Here is an 18,462-nt window from a genome sequence, read left to right as displayed (position 1 = left end):
CTAGGAATCTCAGAATGCATGATCCCCTTCTAGAAATCGTGTTCTCGATGGGTTTCCTGGCTCTCCCGAGGTTCAAAGAATTGAAAATGTGGCTGAACTCCAGGCCTGGCAACCTGAGTCACCATCTCCAACACTGAGGGGGAAACGACCCCTGGAGCCAGTTCACTTCTGCTGCAGCCTTACCATCAGGACGCCTCCCTCTCCCCCTCCCCTAACCAGAAGGCAAGGGGATTGGCCTAGTCTTGGATATCAGCTGGCTAGGAGCTGTGTGTGTGTGTGTGTGTGTGTGTGTGTGTGTGTGTGTGTAACCATCCTGGCTCAAATCCCAGTGCCACGTAACAGCTTAATATAATTTTGGACTCCATACTGAGCCTCTCTGAGACTCAGTTTCTTTTTATTAAGTATATATAATAATAGTATCTTCCTCATAAGGTTAAATGATGAATCCATGTAAAGTATTTAAAACATGCCTTGTGCCTTGGCTGATGTGCTCAGTGGTTAGAGTGTCGGCCCACACACCAGAAGGTTGCAGGTAGAATTCCCAGTCAAGGGCACATACCTGTGTTGCAGGTTCCATCCCCAGCCTGGGTCAGGGCCTGAGTGGAAGGCAACCAATTGATGTGTCTCTCTCACATCAATGTTTCTCTCTCTCCCCCTCCCTCCCTCCCTTCTACCCTCTCTAAAAAATCAATGGGAAAAAAATACCCCCCCTGGTGAGGATTAACAAAAACAAATAAACAAAAAAAACCAAAATAGTGCCTTGCAACAGTTAATGTGCAGTAATTTTTCGTGGGTTTTTGTTGTTGTTGGCTATTTTTCTTTTTCTATTTTTTTGATGTAAATGGATAAGATATTACAGTCTAGAAGTTATCTTTGTACCCCTTCTTCATCCTGTTCTCCTCCCTCTATTCCCAGAGGTAACCTCTATTCTGCAGTATGTGTGTCCTCAATAAATGTAGGCCACACTTTCCATAGGTTATGTTTACAGGAAGACAACACATTCACAGGTGTTCTACCCCTGCCCACTCTCTCTCCTCCATCAGGTGGTGAGCTATGCCCCATTCACGCTGTTCCCCTCACTGGTCCCCAGTGCTCTGCTGGAGCAGGCCTATGCTGTGCAGATGGACTTCAACCTGCTGGTGGATGCCGTCAGCCAGAATGCTGCCTTTCTGGAGCAAACTCTTTCTAGGTACTAGGTGGTGGGACACTGGGGGGCTGGGAATTGCTAGAAGGGACTGGAAGACTGGAAAGCCATGAGGTGTTGCTCTGGCATCTGACTTGGTAGAGTGGGATACAAGCACCCTTCCCCCCACACCTCCCCCCCCCGGAGAAACGAATGTAGTAGAAGTCAGGAGATCTGGCTTCTAATCCTGGCTCTACCATTTATTTAAAAACATGGCCTCAACCAAGTCCCTTTCTTTTTCTGGGCCTCAGTTTCTTCATCTGTAGAATGGGGAGGTTGGTCCTTTTAAACCCTGACATTCTGTGATTCTCTGATCTGTGACCACCTTCTTTGAAGAGACTGAAATTTCCATTTGGAATTAGAGAAGATCAGCTTGGTTTTAGAGAAAATAGAGGGCAAGTGAGGTTATTGAGTTTAAAGTCAAATCTACTTCTTCTCCTGAGTGACCCTTATTGCTTCAAGGCCTCTCTGGGTGGGATGAGGCACAGACTGAGCAACGAAAATACAGAACACCTGAAATGACTTACTTCATCCACCCCTTTCTATCTCTTTTCTTTTGATTTAGTTTTCCTTCAGGTCCTTGGGCAAGGGAAATTACTTTAGAATTACATTCTTATTTTAGAATTAAATATATATAAATGTTTGTGTGGAGGGAGGGAGGGAGGGAGAGAGAGAGAGAGAGAGGAAGAGAGAGAGAGAGAGAGAGAGAGAGAGAGACTAGACATATGTAATTGCATGTCTGATTAGTTTTTCAAAAGAAAACAGTTATTTTGTTAGAGATGAAATATTTTAAAAATGTGTACATTGGTGTGAGGGTGAATATGACAAAGGATCATAATGGTAAGAAGCTTGGAAACTAAAACACAATGGAGCTAAAAACACAATGAATCATGAATGTGTAAACTCTACCACCTCTGATCCTGGAATGTGGGAAATGTGACCAGTCTGATTTATGACCTTTACCCTAAAGATGCTATTATGTGGGAGACCTTCTCTGCAGCCTGTCTCTGAAATCCCTGTTCCCTTCTCTGAAATGCACACAATCCCTAGCTTGTAATGGAGAAGAGCCCCAGGAACATGTGAGCTAGCCCCCTAGGGTCTAGGTTTGAGGGAAGCACCTCTTTGGAAGAGGGAAAATGTGTCTCAACTTTCCAGGAGGCTGAAGCCCAGCTGGGGACTCTACTCCTCACCAGGGGCTGGGAAACCCTATGAGGGAGCTGGCTGCGGAGCAGAGGAACTTCAGGGCAGGCCTGAGCCTCTGGGCTCGGCGGTCGCTGTAACAAGGTGAGCCTGCGAGTCAGGGTTGAGCAGGCATGCAGAGACCACCCTGAATCTTGAGGGACAACAGGTGTGGCATTAGTTACCTGTGGATGCCTCTCCTGAGGCTCCAGAAAACCATACTGGATGGGCTCCCACCATGTGTCACAACAGCACCCTGGGCCATGATGATGAGCCAGCAGACACGGTCTCTACCCTTATGTGGTTTATAGGCAAACAGGAGAGACAACGCTAACCATCACACAAATAAAGTGGAAAATTGCAGCTGCAATCAGGGCTATAAAAGAGAGGCCCACAGTACCATGAAAGCACACAGCAGGGGGAGCTGACCCAGACAGGGAAGGCTTGAGGAAATCACAGCACATGAGGACAGGTCGAAGAGAAAAACAGGATACTTGGCTTGCGTCAGAAAACTCCTATTGGGGCACAGGACATAACTGCTGTCTTCCAATCTCTGAGGACAGCATGGAAGAGGAAGAGAAGACTTGTCTGGGAGGCCTCAAAGTGTAGGGGAAACTACAGAGAGTGAATGTGAAGTCAGTCAGAAAGCTTATAGTCATCAGAGCTACTTAAGTACAGAATGGTTATATCACATGCCATTTTCTGGTTCTTGGGACCAGATACTGTGTTCAGTTCTGTACATGTAATATCTTCTCTACTCTTTACCACAACACTGTGACGGAAATATAATTGTTTTCCTCTTCATTTTACAGTTAAGCAAACAGTCACAGAGAGGTAAAATGATTCTCTAAGGTTGCCTACTAGTAAGTGGTAGAGCTAGGATTTGAACCCAGGTCATCTGGCTCTAGAGCTGGGTTCTAAACCACTATTTTCTGGCAGGTGTTCAGGTTTGGGCCAATACAACCCAGAGAGGATTCAAGAATCAATGGACGGGGTGGAACTCCTTGACCTTTAAGATGCCATGTAACCTAGAAAATGTTCTGTTTCCTCCTCCAGCACCATCAAAAGGGACACCTTTACTGCTCGTCTCTTTGATATCTACAAGCAAGTCCTGAAAGAGGGCATTGCCCAGGTAAACATTCTCTACTCCACCCGTCTGGGACCTGACCCTCCTTTTTTTTTTAACCAAAGAAATTATCCCAGGCCCTAAACTCATTGTCTCCACTGGATTTGTACATCACTGGCCAATCCTGGGATGACCAAAACAACGATTCTGCTGTGTTTGGGAGTGTTAGCCAGTGCCTCTAATCTCTATGTAGTGTTCGTGGTGCCTGTCTGCTCCGTGGCTAAGCCCTCAGAGTCAGCCCCTGGGCAAATGTCCTCAGCCTTCAGTTTTCCCCACAGACTGTGTTCCTGGGCCTGAATCGCTCAGACTACATGTTCCAGCGCAACGCAGATGGCTCCCCAGCCCTGAAACAGATTGAAATCAACACCATCTCTGCCAGTTTTGGGGGCCTGGCCTCCCGGACCCCAGCTGTGCACCGGTGGGTCCCTTGGGCAGCCCTGGGCACACCAGTAGGTGACAGCCTGATGAGCCTACAGTCACAGGCGGGGACAGGGATTTCCAATTCTCCAACTCTGACTATGCCTTCCTGGGCCCTGGGTCATGTGTCATCCCTCCCCACAGCAGTTTCCACTTGTAATTAGGTCTTGGCATTTCAGGTAAAGAAGGGACCTCACAGTTCATCTAGTCCTACCCCCTTATTGTACAAGTTAGTATTCCAGGCAGAGGCAACAGTATCTGTCTGTTCCAAGGCAGAGAGAGACACAGGTTTCCCATCTGAGGGATGGCATTTAATTCTAGCTAGCAGTGAAGCTCCAGGTTGCTGTACTTCCAGAGGGTCTACAGCAGGGTTCCAGACAGTACCTGGGGATCAGGGAAAGGGGTTCCAGCTCATTGGGAGCTCACAGGGTCTCGGGGCTTCTCTGTGCATATATACCAGGAGCTAGGGTAAAGGTAGCCCACATGTTCTAGCCTAAGGTGGATCCTACAGGAATATGATGGTAAGGTGTTTTTTAATGCTCAGCTGATTCTCAAAGTGATGTTCCTATAAGTGTCTGAATCTCAGGCATAGGCGTCTTTCAGGTCCATTCAATTACTGAACAGACATCTCTCCTCCAACAGACATGTTCTCAATGTCCTGGGTAAGACCAAAGAAGCTGCCAGGATCCTCTCCAATAATCCCAGCAAGGGACTGGCCCTGGGGATCGCCAAAGCCTGGGAGCTCTACGGCTCAGCCAAGTAAGGGGGAGGAAAAGTGGCAGAAGAATCCTGCTTTAGATTCAGCATTTATGGGTATAGCAACCTCTTTGCCTGACATCATTAGGGAATGAGTGAATTGTTCTAGGAATAGAAAAGCTTAACACTTTAAGAGCCCAAATAATTTTGGGCTTTCTTCCCAAATAAGAGATGCTAACTATAATTTAATCTTTCCATGTAGGCTCGGGGTCATCATTATGATGGTCAGTGAGGTGCTGCCTAGAGTTATAAAGGCTGCGAGGCTGTTTGCCTGCACTAATGGCCCCAACTCTGAGGCTCTAAGCTCTCGTTCTTTTCCTTCATAGTTTTTTTGCCAGCGTGCTTGAATTTGGAATCCTCCACTCCCATGCCTATACCTCCTTTTTTATTTGCTGTGGTTTGGGAAAGCAAATGTCTATTGAGTGTGAGAACCTCTTTGATGAATGAATGCATAAGCTTTGATTTAGGGATTTTATAGTGTATTTTAATTTCTTAGAGGCAGTTTTTACTTCCTTCCTATTTCTCAACCATGTTCTAAGTGTGTGAAGATGCTAGGTAAGTGACTCCCTGATAAGTGAGGGGCCACTGTACTAACAGTTATTGCAATATTAATAAAGCATTAGTAGTTAATTCTGAGTGAGCTCTCACTGGTGCCATACTTTGTGCTAAGCACTTTGCATACAAGATCTCACTGAATCCTCAAATCAAACACTCCAAGGTAGATACTCTTCCTCTCCCCGGTTTTGCAGATGAAGAAAGTGAGGTTCAGAGAAATTAAGTAAACTGTTCAAAGTCAAAGTGTGAGTTGGTAGTAGAGCCCAGAGTCCACCTTCCTCCAGAACTGACATTCATGAGCACTTCATTGCCTCCCAGAGAGCTTCTCTGGGTTTGCTAAACCTCACTAACCCAAGAAACCTCGAACTGAGTTTTTGTTTTGTTTTGTTTTTATTGATTTCAGAGAGGAAGGGAGAGGGAGAGAAAGAAACATCGAGAGAAATTTATTGATCGGCTGCCTCCTGCACGCCCCCTTCTGGGGACAGAGCCTTCGACCTGGGCATGTGCCCTTGACCAGAATTGAAACCGGGACCCTTCACTCTGCAGGCCAACGCTCTATCCACTGAGTCAAACTGGCTAGGGTGACTCTGAACATTTAGAAGTCGTCAGATGAATATTTTGTCAGGTAGAACTCTAGGCTAGGTTGTATTTTTTATTGTTGTTAGTCCTCACCCAACGATATTTTTTCCATTGATTTTTTAGAGAAAATGGAAGGGAGGGGGAGAGACAGAGCGAGAGAAACATTGATGTGAGAGAGACACATCGATTGGTTGCCTCCTACACATGCCCCAACCTGGGTGGAGCTGAGCCTGCAACTGAGGTACATGCCCTTGACCAGAATCAAACTCACAACCCTTCAATCCACAGACTGATGCTCTAACCACTGAGAAAAACCAGCTAGGGCAATGGCTAGTTTGTATTTTAAGAGAGTGAAGCCAGGAGATGGATCAGCTGGGGAACTGCTGATGGACCACTGGTGCAGAGAGGTTTTCCAGCCCAGCTGTAAGTAACATGTAGAGAGAAGACTTGTGCACCCAAAATTAGGGGCTGGTGGGTAGGAGCTATGGAGTATCAGAGCCAGGACTGGTTTCCCTCATTTTGAGAGTCAAATAGGTATTTCTGCTGATCCAGCAATGACCTTTGCTAAGTCTGTTCTTTTCTGTAGGCATCAGTTTCATTTGTAAAATGAGGGTAATGATAATACCTAAAAGAGTGGTAGAGAGAATTAAATGAAATCATGGATTTGAAAAATTCTTTTAAAAGCTCAAGGATCATTATGTGATACTTTTAATATTAATAATAATAACTACCTTTTAAGAAGTATTAGTTTTATTTTACAGAAGAGCAAACTGAGGGCTTTGAAGAACTTGCCCAAAATCACACAGCTAATCTATACTAATAAAAGGGTAATATGCTAATTAGACCGGACATCTTCCGGACAGCCTTCTGGATGTCCTTCCGGATAAAGCCATGGTGGCGGGGCCAAGGCAGAAGCAGTTAGGGGCGATCAGGCCGGTAGGGAGGCAGACAGAGAAGTTAGGGGCGATCAGGCACACAGGCAGAGGCGATTAGGGATGATCAGGCAGGCAGGGGAACAGTTAGGGGCATCAGGCAGGCAGGCAGGTGAGCGGTTAGGAGCCACTGGTCCCAGATTGCAAGAGGGATGTCCAACTGCTGGTTTAGGCCCAAACTGGCAGTCGGATATTCCCCAAGGGGTCCCAGATTAAAGAGGGTGTGGCGGGGGGAGTCCCTCAGCCCCGCACAAATTTCGTGCACCGGGCCTCTAATCTATATATATAAAAGCCTAAGCGACCATTAAGACCAAACAACTGGCCAGTAGCTATGACGTGCACTGACCACCAGGGGGCAGACACTCAACGCAGGAGCTGCCCCCTGGTGGTCAGTGTGCTCCCACAGCCAACCTCCCGCAGTCCCTCCCCCCAGCCGGCCTGCCCCAATCAGGCCAGGCTAAGGGACCCCACCCATGCATGAATTCATGCATTGGGCCTCTACTAAGTTTAGAATTCATGTCTATCTGCCTCTAAAGCCTGTGTTCTCTCTACTACATTGTTCTGCCTCCAAAAGGAGTGGTGCCATAGTATCGATTGAAAAACTGAGGCTCCAGCATTTGTACAGCAGATGAATTTTCATTAATTATCTCATACTTGTAAGAATATTTTTAAAGGAAACATGGAAAATTATGATTTCAATTTAGACATTTAGCTCTTTCAAAATATAGTATCTGTGATTGGAATGAGCAAAGATAAGAAAGGAGATTCTTGTATAAAAGGTTGGGAACTATGATCTATTCAACATCCTTATTTTATAGATGGGGAAGTCAGGGCTTAAGGAAAGAAACCGATTTGCCCAAGGACAAGTGATACCGAGGTCACTGACAGAGCGAGGCCTGGGATTCAGGAGTCTTCACTCCCAGCTAGCATGTTACTGCCACTTCACTTTCCTTAGCTGACAACTTTTCTAGTCCTCCTGGTGGACTGCTCAGACTGAAGGGAGGAGGAGGATAATATGTTTTCTGAGTCTGGCTCTGATTATTTAGCAGGGAGCAGGCTGACTTCATTAACCAAGGCATATAGTTAACCTCAGCTTCCAGCCTTCCTCCTCTGCCTCTTAGAGGTGGGCCAGGTACCACCTTTGCACCCGGGAGCAGATCAAGCTGCAAAGTGGAAAGCAAGCCATTGTCCCTCAGGACTCTCTCAGAGCAGTACGGCTTGTGGAAGCACCATTTGTAGCTTGTCTCACAGATACCCAACTCAAAGCCAAGGCTCAGCTTAATGTCATGTCTTACCTCAAGAGATTTCAGGCAGGCCAGGAGAGGCTGCATACTAGGACCTGTATTTAGGCTAAATGGAAAAGAGGCAGGCAGAGTGTAGTCCCAAAGGTTCTGCTCAGTAGGAAGATGTAGAGACAGACAAGAAGCCAAGTACAGGAGGTCAGGAATCCACACTTAGAATCCTGAGCCAAAGTCTGGCCATCCAATAGTCTCAGCAAGAAACCAAGGGCACAGAGCAGTACAGCTACAGCAAAATCGGAGTTGGGTGCTGCTGAGCATTGGCCTTAAGAGAGTCTTGTGGGGGCTGGATCTGCCTTTGACAACTGAAAACAGATCGGTTGGTAGCCAAACAGGCAGTTGTCTGGCATTAGCTTTTCCCTGAGTCCTTGAGCTCCTTTTTCTTTAAGAAACATGTGAATACGCAGGGAGTAAGAGACCAGGTGAGCCCCAATGATTCCATTAATACTGTGGAATCAAAGTGGCCCTGGCCAGTGTTCTCAGTGGTTAGAGCACACACCAAAGGGTTGCAGGTTCAATTCCTTGTCGTGGGTGCATATCTGGGTTGCAGGTTCGATCCCCAGCCCCAGTAGGGGCACATGTGGGAGGCAATCAATTGATGTGTCTCTCTCACATTTCTCTCTCTCTCTCTCTCCTTCCTATCCCCTTTCCTCTCTCTCTAAAAAATCAATGGAAAAAAATATCCTTGGGTACATCACAGAAATGTTGGGAGATAATCCCTTAGTTATAGTTGGTGCTATAGGGTTCCTATAGGATTCCATTAGCTATTCTAATGTTTCATGTAAGAATCACAAACTCTTTTATTATATCTTTGCAATCTAGTAATAGGGCTATTAGCCCCAACCCCCAGCATTGTTCTGTATAAAATATTCTTTAGTACTCTTACCTGTTTATTGTTCAGAAAGATTTTAGAATTATGTAAAGTTTTTTTTGTTTGTTTGTTTTTTAAATATATATATATGTATTGATTTCAGAGAGGAAGGGAGTGGGAGAGAGAGAGATAGAAACAACAATGATGAGAGAGAATCATTGATCAGCTGCCTCCTGCATGCCCCCGACTGGGGATCAAGCCCAAAACCTGGGCATGTGCCCTTGACCGGAATTGAACCTGGGACCCTTCAGTCCGCAGACCAACGCTCTGTCCACTGAGCCAAACCGGCTAGGGCTTATGTAAAATTTTAAGAAAAAGTCCTCTTGGGTTTTTGAGGTGTTTTAAATTTGCACAAAAATTGCAGATCGTTGCAATATTTCACCTGCCTATTAGAGAAGGGGCATAGACACCTTTATTTTTTCAAGTTTCCTATTTTCAGGAAATAATACATTGTAGCCTAGGGTATCTATGCCTGAGGCAGTCCTGAGTGGAGAGAATATCTGGTTCAGGGAAGCTGTGCTGTCATTCTCACTCCTGAAGGGGGTGGTGTGGAGGGAGGATAAGCACGATGGGCCCCCTGTGCTCTTCCTCCAGAGCTCTGGTGCTACTGATTGCTCAGGAGAAGGAAAGGAACGTATTTGACCAGCGTGCCATAGAGAATGAGCTACTGGCCAGGTAAGGAAAGGCGGGGAAGACCTCCAGATATAGCCCCAGGATTGGGGCAAGCACACAGACCAGAGCGTCCACTCCCCATGACCCTTGCCCATCTTTCCCAGGAACATTCGTGTGATCCGGCGAAGGTTTGAAGATGTCTCTGAAAAGGGATCTTTGGACCAAGACCGAAAGCTGTTTTTGTAAGTGTTCAGGGTGCATTCCCCAAGGATCCAATAGAGGACTGGTTATGGAAACTCGTCCTTTCACCCACTTCCCCCAAATGATCCTTTCTTCTGGGAGAAATGATAGCTTGCTTCCTTCTTTCTAAATTTTAGTGGTGAACTCTGAAATATCCCATCATTCCAGGAAATTTTGGAGAAGGCTAGCCAAGTTCTGCTTCTAAAGGGCTATATCAGCACTGTTGACATTCTAGATAACGGCCTTCTTAAAATAACCTTGGTTTTCATATACCCTTAGGCTCCCAAATTTTTCATTTTTTCCCTTTAATTTTTTTTTATTGATTTCAGAGAGGAAGGGAAAGGGAGAGATAGAAATATCAATAATGAGAGCGAATCATTGAGTGGCTGTCTCCTGCATGCCCCCTACTGGGGATTGAGCCCGCAACCCGGGCACTTGACCTGAATCAAGCCTGAGACCCTTCAATCCACAGGCTGATGCTCTATCCACTGAGCCAAACTGACTAGGGCACCCCAAAATTTTCTTGTCCCTCTTGGTGGCTAGTTAAGTCAGGCCTCAGCAGTTGGGCTGGGCAGTCAGGGAGGAAGATGAGTAGCTGTCTTATTCTGTGATTGATCTGGGACCTGCTCTTAGCTCAGGAAGACCTCAAGGGCTGGGTCTGTGCTCTAAGCCACCACCTGATGACTTTAGTACATTTTTGTCTAGTATTGCTTACAGCACACATATTTAGATCTGGAACTTTATAATTCTTAAAATTAAGAACCTCCATGGAATTTCACAATACCATTTACTACTTTCAAAATGTACTTTTATCATAACAAAATAAAGTCATTAATTTACTTTCCAGATAAACCAGAAATTTTTTTTTAAATTTTATTGATTGATTGATTTTTAGACAGAGGGGAAGAGATAACAAATAGTCGTTCCACTTATTTATGCATTCATTGGTTGACTCTTGTATATGTCCTGACTGGGGATCAAACCAGCAACCTTGGTGTATTGCAAAGCTGCTCCAAACAACTGAGCTACCCAGCCAGGGCATAACCAGAAAATACTAAATAAACCAAAGAAAGGGGGGAAAGTTCAAAAGACAGCCTGTGTCTTAACTAGACTCATAATTTTACATCTCCCTACCATCACTCCCACTATTTAAAAAAAAAAATCTCAGCCTGTTTTCAACTTGTTTACACAGTAAACACAAGTGCATTACTGCTGCTCAGTAATTTTAAGCCCAATTTTTAAAAAATTTACCTAATTTGATTCTAGTTTCCCTCTGGCCTTCCTAGAATGATTCTAGATCTGGAATATCCTAAAGCATTCTTTTCTGGACACCTCCATATTTTTGTTGTTGTTGTTTTTAACACCTCCATGTTTTTAGTAGAAGCAGTAGTGGTATGGTATCTACTCTCACTGGTTCCAATGAACCCCTGTCTAGGCTGCCCCTGTGGACTTTCAAAGTAGCCAAACTCATTTTGATGTGCCCTGAAATAGATCGAACTACTGAAAACTTCAGTTATAATTTAACACAACAGCTTTCTCCATCCTGTGTTCTAGGGATGGCCAGGAAATTGCTGTGGTTTACTTCCGGGATGGCTACATGCCGAGTCAGTACAATCAACAGGTTGGTATTTTCTGTTCAACTATTCTTGGCCTCTGGGGACCTACGATTACTCCTCAGAGACCCAACTCAGGTGTCACGACAAACCGTGTTTTCCCTGAGCTTTGGATTCATTACTTCCTCAGGGAACTTGCTGCTGGAACCTCCAATCCTATAAGCTTTTTGCTACCTCTCACTCTCTACAAACACTGAATTCTAGATTCTGAGTCCTCAGGAATCCACAGTGCTTTAGCCATTCACACTGTTTCTGGGGATATGCTGGTAGTGTTTAACAATCATCTTTCTGAAGGGAAAGTAATTTGTAGCATTTGCTGACTTGTATTGTGTAAATTCTCCCCATCATGGCCAATTTCAAGCTACCCAATTTAACATCTCTAAACACAGAGTTAGGAAGAGATGGGTACAGTCAGCTCTTACAAGCTGATGCAAACCAGTTTTACCACACCACTGACCATTTCCTTCCTGCCAACTTACCACTCTTTTTTATGCATCCGAGAGTTTATATCACCTGCCCATTCTTGTTAATGACAGTAATGAGATCACCTTATCTTGTTATCCCTACTATGTAGTTTCAAAATTACTTTCCACATCCATTATTTCAGTGAATCCTTACAACCACCCTGTGAGGCATATAGGTATTCCCATTATACAAAAGGAGAAACCAAGGTTTGGAGAGATGCAAGGCTTGCCAAAGGTCCCACCGGGAGTTCCCAGGCTTTGTGACTCTCAATCCAATGACATTCCCAGTATATCATTCCCCTACCCCTAATCTACAGCATGGAAAGGCTAAAAAGCCTTGCTTTCAGTGGGGAGAAGGTAAAGGAAACAATAAGTTAGGAAATATCATTAGGGGTCATGAGCCTTTGGCTCTGCCTCTGTGTGCCCACGGGTAGGTTCCTGACCCTTTCTGGTCAGTAAGCTGAGGGAACTACACTAGAAAATTGAGAGAGCTCCTTCTATATCTATTGTTCTTTGAATATGGGATTCTCCCTAAGCCCAGGTGTAAAGGGAGCAGCTCTACAGGAGGTCCTGTGGTTAGCAATGGTGGGAACTCACTGACTAGGGAAGTGAGAAGCTATCCATTTAGAAAATGGATCCAGGTTCCAGGACAGAAGGTTTGGGGGAAAGAACCAAATAAAACTTTAAAAAGAGAGAAGTGGAGCTAATAAGGAAGGAAATTAGTGCATAAGGAGGACATTTTTAAGGAACTGAGAAGTTCAGACCAGGTTTAGAACATGGAGATAAGTCTGCAAGGCTTAGTGACTTGCTAATGGACCATGGACAAGCCCCTGCTCATCTCTGAGTTTTGCTTTCCCTGCTTCTAATATAATGGTACTTATCTGGGTTTATTTCTGATGTTCTGGGCACCTGTAACTCTGCCTGGAATACCAGCCTAGTAGTTAGGTGCCTGGGGTTATTGGTGAAGATCAGCCACTGCAGGTGGATGATTATATCAAAGGAAGAACAGCATGGGCAAAGGTGGGGTTAGGATAGGGAGGCAGGGCATTATTCCTCAGACCATAGCCTTGATCCCCCTGTGGGCAGTCTGATGTGGTCTGGGGTCAAGGACAGACTGTCCCCCCAGTGCTTGAGCATGGGACTAGAGTGGGCATGACCTTCTGCTGTTTCCCTGCCTCTCCCACCCTAAAATCCTGACACACTGGACTTTTCATCTTGTGATTACCCACCTATAGGCCTTTGCCCATATTATTCTGTTAATCTGAGAACAGCAAGTCCTTGAATAATGTTGTTTCATTATAATGTTATTGAGGGGAACAATTGATTCTGGCCGGGGCCACTGTCTCTGTGGAGTTTGCATGTTCTCCCCATGTCTGCATGGTACTCGTTTCCTCCCACATCCCAAAGATGTGCACATTAGGTGATCTGGCTGGTCTGAATTGTCCCAGTCTAGTGGGTGTGTGGGGGAGGGAGTGGGGGGTTGTATCATGTTCAGGCTTGGTTCCTGCCTGGCACCCTGAGCTGCTGGGATAGGCTCCTCTACCCGCAACCCTGGGTTGGACTAAGTGGGTTGGAAAGTCATTATTTTGTTTTTATTAATCTTTCTTAAATGTGTGTATAGCTCACTTTTATTTCAGTTTTTAATAATAGAAATGTTTGGGTCTTTATTTAGAAGTTTGGTGATATTTTTGTGACCAGAAATATGCCATAGGAACTTAACTCTTTATATCAATTAGCTTATGGTAAAATTGGTTTCACTTAGTTGCAGTTTCTAAGAATCTATCGACAGTGTTAAGTGAGGACTTACAGTACTTCTTCCCTATTAAGTCTCACCTGTCTAACTCTACCTGTCACTCAGATTTCATTTTATTAAACAACAATAACAAATACTTATTGAGAACCTACAAAGTGCCAGGCAGGAAACTGTTAGACACTGGGGATACGGCAGGAAACAAAGACAACAAGGGACCAGTCCTCATGGAGCTCACAATCTGGTCAGGCAGATGGACACCAGAAAGTAAACAAAAATAGAAAAAAATGCTTTTCTTTTAGTTGGGGGAAACTCTTTGAATGAAACAACAGGATGAAAAAGTAGAGAATTATGGTGAAACCCACATTAAATAGGGTGATTTGCAAAGATGACTTTGAGGCCAGACTTAAGATTAAGAAGGATTCAATCATCCTTTGGAAAAGAATTCCAGGGAGAGAGCCCTGGCTGGTGTTGCTCGATGGTTAGAGCATTGGCCTGCACACTGAAGGGTCTCGGGTTTGACTCCTGGTCAAGGGCATGTACCTGGGTTGCTGGTTTGATCCCTGGCCCCGAGAGGCAACCAATTGAACCGATCAATGTGTCTCTCTCACATTAATGTTTTCCGTTTTCATCATAGTCATGTATCATTGAGCTAGACTGGGAGCTCCCTGAGGGCAAGAATTCTGCAGATTGGAAGGGGACACACCTGCCTCACAAGGATGTTGCAGTGACCCTGGGGATAATGAATGAGAATAGAAAGCACGATACCTGGCACTTAATGGACAGCTGATGTGAAATAAAGTAGAATTCCTTTTGTTTTCTCTTTGCAGAACTGGGAAGCACGCCTGCTGCTGGAGAGGTCATGTTCTGTCAAGTGCCCAGATATTGCCACCCAGCTGGCTGGAACTAAGAAGGTGCAGCAGGAACTGAGCAGAGTGGGCGTGCTGGAGGTGTTGCTCCCTGACCAGCCTGAGGTTGTGGCCCGCCTCCGTGCCACCTTTGCTGGCCTGTACTCACTGGATCTGGTGTGTAGGCAGCCCATTTCTCCCACCGCAGGCCTCTTAGATGATAGGGACCCAGAGCTCAATGCGTTGGGGAGGCTGGAGCTGGCACTGGACTGGACTTGGGTCAGTGATGCTCTGTCCTGGGGAGAGGAGCTAGAATCCACTGTAAACTCTCTCAGCAAAGGTGGAGATGGATGGGGATGGTAACCGGAGGAAAGGCTGAGGCAGACAGCAAGGGTTAGGGAATATCTGTACCCACTTTCCAGATCTTCTGCTGCAGACTCCTGAATTGTTGCCAGAGAAAACTTATTCTCTTGTACTTGCTGCTGCAGGAGTCTTTTTGAGGGGCCACATGCATCCGGTCTAAAGGGGCTTACCGTTCTCCCTGATGCTCTTCCTCTGATGCTGCTCTGCCCAACCAGCAGGACCTCACCTCCTGCCTCTTTGGCCAAAGACTGCCAGTGACTGCTATCTTACCTCCTACCAGGGTGAAGAAGGGGACCAGGCCATCGCTGAGGCCCTTGCTGCTCCTAACCGGTTCGTGTTAAAGCCCCAGAGAGAAGGTGGAGGTATGTGATCCCCCTTTTCTGGGCTGCTCAGGGAAAAGGGTCTAGCAGACTGTCACCAGTGCTGACCAGCACTTGCTATGAACACAGGCTCTCACCTTGGACAGTGTCCCAGGAGACTCTGTGACAAGTGCTGTGGAGCACAGGGGAATCTAATTAACCAGCACTTGAGGGTTTGGACAAGTTTAGTCTGAGGTGTCTGTGGGTGGATTGTGGGGAAGTGGGATGGGGATATATCAGGACTTTAGATGTCTTCCTGCCTAGTGTGAACTTCTTGAAGGCAGGGATCATTTCTGCCTCACAGAACGAGAGGAAATGGTTTTTGATCTTAGTCTTAGGAGATAGGTAGGAGTTTCCCAGGTGGAAAATGGGGAAGAGCATACCATACAGAAGGAGCAACCTTAAGCAAAAGCACTGGTCCATGAAAGTGTTGAGAGATTAATGAGTTACGGTGAGGCTGGAGTACAGCATGGGAAGTAGGAGGCAGGGTTTTGAGCTGGTAAAGGTAGTTTGGGACCTAATTATAAAGGACATTTACTATATGCAGGAAATTGGATTTTTCCTAAGGGTAGTGGGATGTCGTTAGAGTTTTAAGACCAGAGAGGAGGCTGGCATAGGTGTCCAGAAGAGCAATGTAGAGGCTTGGGCTAGCACTGTGACAGTGTGGGGTGCAGACTGAAGAGACATGTCTGAATGGGTGAGGTAATGGAGAGGAAGGAGTTAAATATGACTCAGGAATACCTTTTGCCTGATTGGGAGTAGGAAGGTCCAAGATGGGCAGGTTCAGGCAGAAGTAATGTATTCTGTTTGGACATGTTGAGTTTGTTTTCGGGACCCAATGGATATTCATGTGATGTCTAGAGCAGGGAGCTTGAGTTAAAGATTTGGAAGTTAACAAGTTGTAGAATATAGATGGAGTCTTGGAAGAGATCTTCCATAAAAAAAAAGTGTGTACATGGAGGAGAGAATGAGGATGGGGGGACTAATTCCTTGGAAATCCCAACATTTAAGGGGGGCAGTAGCCAGTCAGAGAGGCTGAAAAGTAAAAGCTAGACAGGTAGGAGGAGAACCAGGGCAGGATGGTGTGGGGAAGGTGTGTTCACTTGTGTGAATCAAGACTCTTTTGTTAAGGTGACCTTTCCTCCTTGGGAGCCAGGCCTGCCCTGGCTTCAGTGAGCTGGTGTCAGGAACTGAGGCTGCCGATTGCCCAGACAGCCCCAGAAGTGGGGGAACGGGGTTGAAAAGGTGGACACAGGGTCCATGGTGACTGGCCAGTGGAATTTCAGGTAACAACCTATACGGGGAGGAGATGGTGCAGACCCTGGAGCGGCTGAAAGACAGCGAGGAGAGAGCCTCCTACATCCTCATGGAGAAGATTGAGCCTGAGCCTTTTGGGAATTGCCTACTACGGCCTGGATGCCCTGTCCGAGTGGTCCAATGTATCTCAGAGCTGGGCATCTTCGGTGTCTATGTCAGGTGAGCCAATCCAGAGGGGCTATTCCTTGCCAGAGGGCCAACCAAGAAAACCTGGAGGGAAGCACTGGACAGGTCACAGCTCTGCCTATTCTTAGCTACATTTCCTTATCTAACAAAAAAAAACAAGGACCCAAGACCTGCCCACCTAACAGGGCTATCAAATGAAGCCCAGATGAGAAGTGTTTTGCAACTATAAAGGAAATTTCAAGTAATTGATACCACTTAAGGTATCAATATGGATGAGAAAATAACCCTGGACTAGAGGGAGACCCCAATAAAGAAGAGAGTTTAGGTCTAGTTCCCAGTCTTCTGGGGTCTGGGGAAAGGTGGAATGGGCCAGCTAGAGGATACTCAGTGGCTTTGAAAATCTGAGTGGCCCCTAGATTTGGATTTGAGCACTAAAGAATCAAGAATAGAGGAAGACTTGGGTATTTATAAGGAACAGTTTCTGGTCCCTCTTACTGCTTCCTAGAAAATACTCCAAGGTCAGGGCAAGATAGGAATACCAGATCCTGCCATGCTCCCCACCAGAGCCTGCCCTCTCTATAATCATCCCCTCTCACCACTCACAGCATCTCTGCCTGCCACTCCCAAACCCTCTCCACCATCCCATACCCTCCCCATCACCATAGCCATCTTGAGAGGGAAGTAGGGGATTTATAACTATAGAACATGAAATGTGAGCCTAGCATCATGTTATGTGCTTTTCCTGCTTTATTTAAGCCTCATGACTGTCTTGCAAAGTGAGAGGTATTATCCCCACTTAAAATTGAAGAAATTGATATTTAGAAAGGCTGAGTAACTTGTTCAAAGACACAGAGCTAGTATTTTCCAAGCTAGGATGCAAACCCAAACCTGTTTCTAAAATCCTAGCACTTTCTTGGGTGTAGTCAGTGACTCATGTACTGCTCAGCTGGAACCAGGGAAGGTCATGGGTTTGAAGACTGAGTCTAGGTGACAGTTGTGTGTCTCCTGCTCCCATTTCTATAGGCAGGGAAAGACACTTGTGATGAACAAGCACGTGGGACATCTGCTTCGAACCAAAGCCACTGAACATGCAGATGGTGGTGTGGTAGCAGGAGTGGCAGTTCTGGACAACCCATACCCTGTGTGAGGGCACAGCCAGGCCTGCCCAGACTTCGCTCAAGAGACCTTCTATCCCTCATACTTGTCATCCCTCTCCTAGTCCTCTTGACAGGTGCTTTTCTCCTCCTACCTTTGGAGGGCTAGTCTCTTCCAGAGAAGGGTGAATTCTGGGTTCGTCCCATTTGAAGACCAGGAAAGCTGTATTTCCCTTAGGTGAGATCTAGAAGCCCCTAAATCCTCGGGGTATGGGTACAACTGAAAGGAAGCTGATCAGAGGTAAGAGTCCAATACCCTGCCACCTTCCTGTCAGCCCCTCAGCCTTTTCAGCAGGTCCCAGTGTCTGACTTAGGATAGAACTTAGGGGTAGGAGGAGGGGGATGGAAGGGCATAGCCTTTCCCTACCTCTGCCTTAAATAAAACTACATTTCTGATTCTGTGATTCCTTGGTTTGTGCAATTAGGGGAACGAGGAGCTTTAATCTGGGTCAGCCCACTTAAGGTGGATTAGAGCAGGGGAAGTGACTTGGCTCTAATCAGAGTCACCCTAGCTCCAGACCCTATGAATAGGGCCCTGAAGTTCCAATCCTTAGTCACTCACTAGTGCTCCCAAGGGGTCATAGGGAGAAGAGAGGGGCCCTAGCAGAGCTGGAGAGAGGGCAACTATGATGGAATATCACAGTTATGAACTGGCTTCATTTGTTTCCTGCTTAGCTCAGTAATTTGTCAAAGGGCCTATGAGTGTAGACCTGCCTAGTT

The 18,462-nt window shown here is 46.0% G+C and overlaps 1 protein-coding gene across 3 annotated transcripts in view; it reads left to right on the top strand.

The window, feature by feature from the left end:
- GSS (glutathione synthetase) overlaps positions 1-18,146 on the top strand; it is a 32,896-nt gene extending 14,750 nt beyond the window's left edge. For 2 of the 3 annotated variants that reach the window (XM_006089446.3, XM_023754415.1), the window contains 11 exons: positions 1,044-1,189; positions 3,419-3,494; positions 3,767-3,906; positions 4,548-4,664; positions 9,491-9,571; positions 9,673-9,750; positions 11,303-11,369; positions 14,406-14,600; positions 15,067-15,148; positions 16,432-16,621; positions 17,612-18,146. In XM_006089446.3, coding sequence (XP_006089508.1) covers positions 1,044-1,189; positions 3,419-3,494; positions 3,767-3,906; positions 4,548-4,664; positions 9,491-9,571; positions 9,673-9,750; positions 11,303-11,369; positions 14,406-14,600; positions 15,067-15,148; positions 16,432-16,621; positions 17,612-17,735 — 1,296 coding nt within the window. In that variant the 3' untranslated portion in view covers positions 17,736-18,146. The remainder of the gene's footprint in view (positions 1-1,043; positions 1,190-3,418; positions 3,495-3,766; positions 3,907-4,547; positions 4,665-9,490; positions 9,572-9,672; positions 9,751-11,302; positions 11,370-14,405; positions 14,601-15,066; positions 15,149-16,431; positions 16,622-17,611) is intronic. The other variant, XM_023754414.1, reaches the window with a different exon arrangement.
- Positions 18,147-18,462: the final 316 nt, after the last annotated feature.

Source organism: Myotis lucifugus, unplaced genomic scaffold (assembly GCF_000147115.1).
Source record: "Myotis lucifugus unplaced genomic scaffold, Myoluc2.0 scaffold_60, whole genome shotgun sequence".
NCBI classification, from domain to species: Eukaryota; Metazoa; Chordata; class Mammalia; order Chiroptera; family Vespertilionidae; genus Myotis; species Myotis lucifugus.
Note: the sequence above shows the minus strand (reverse complement) of the source record. Positions and strands in the feature narration are given on the sequence as shown.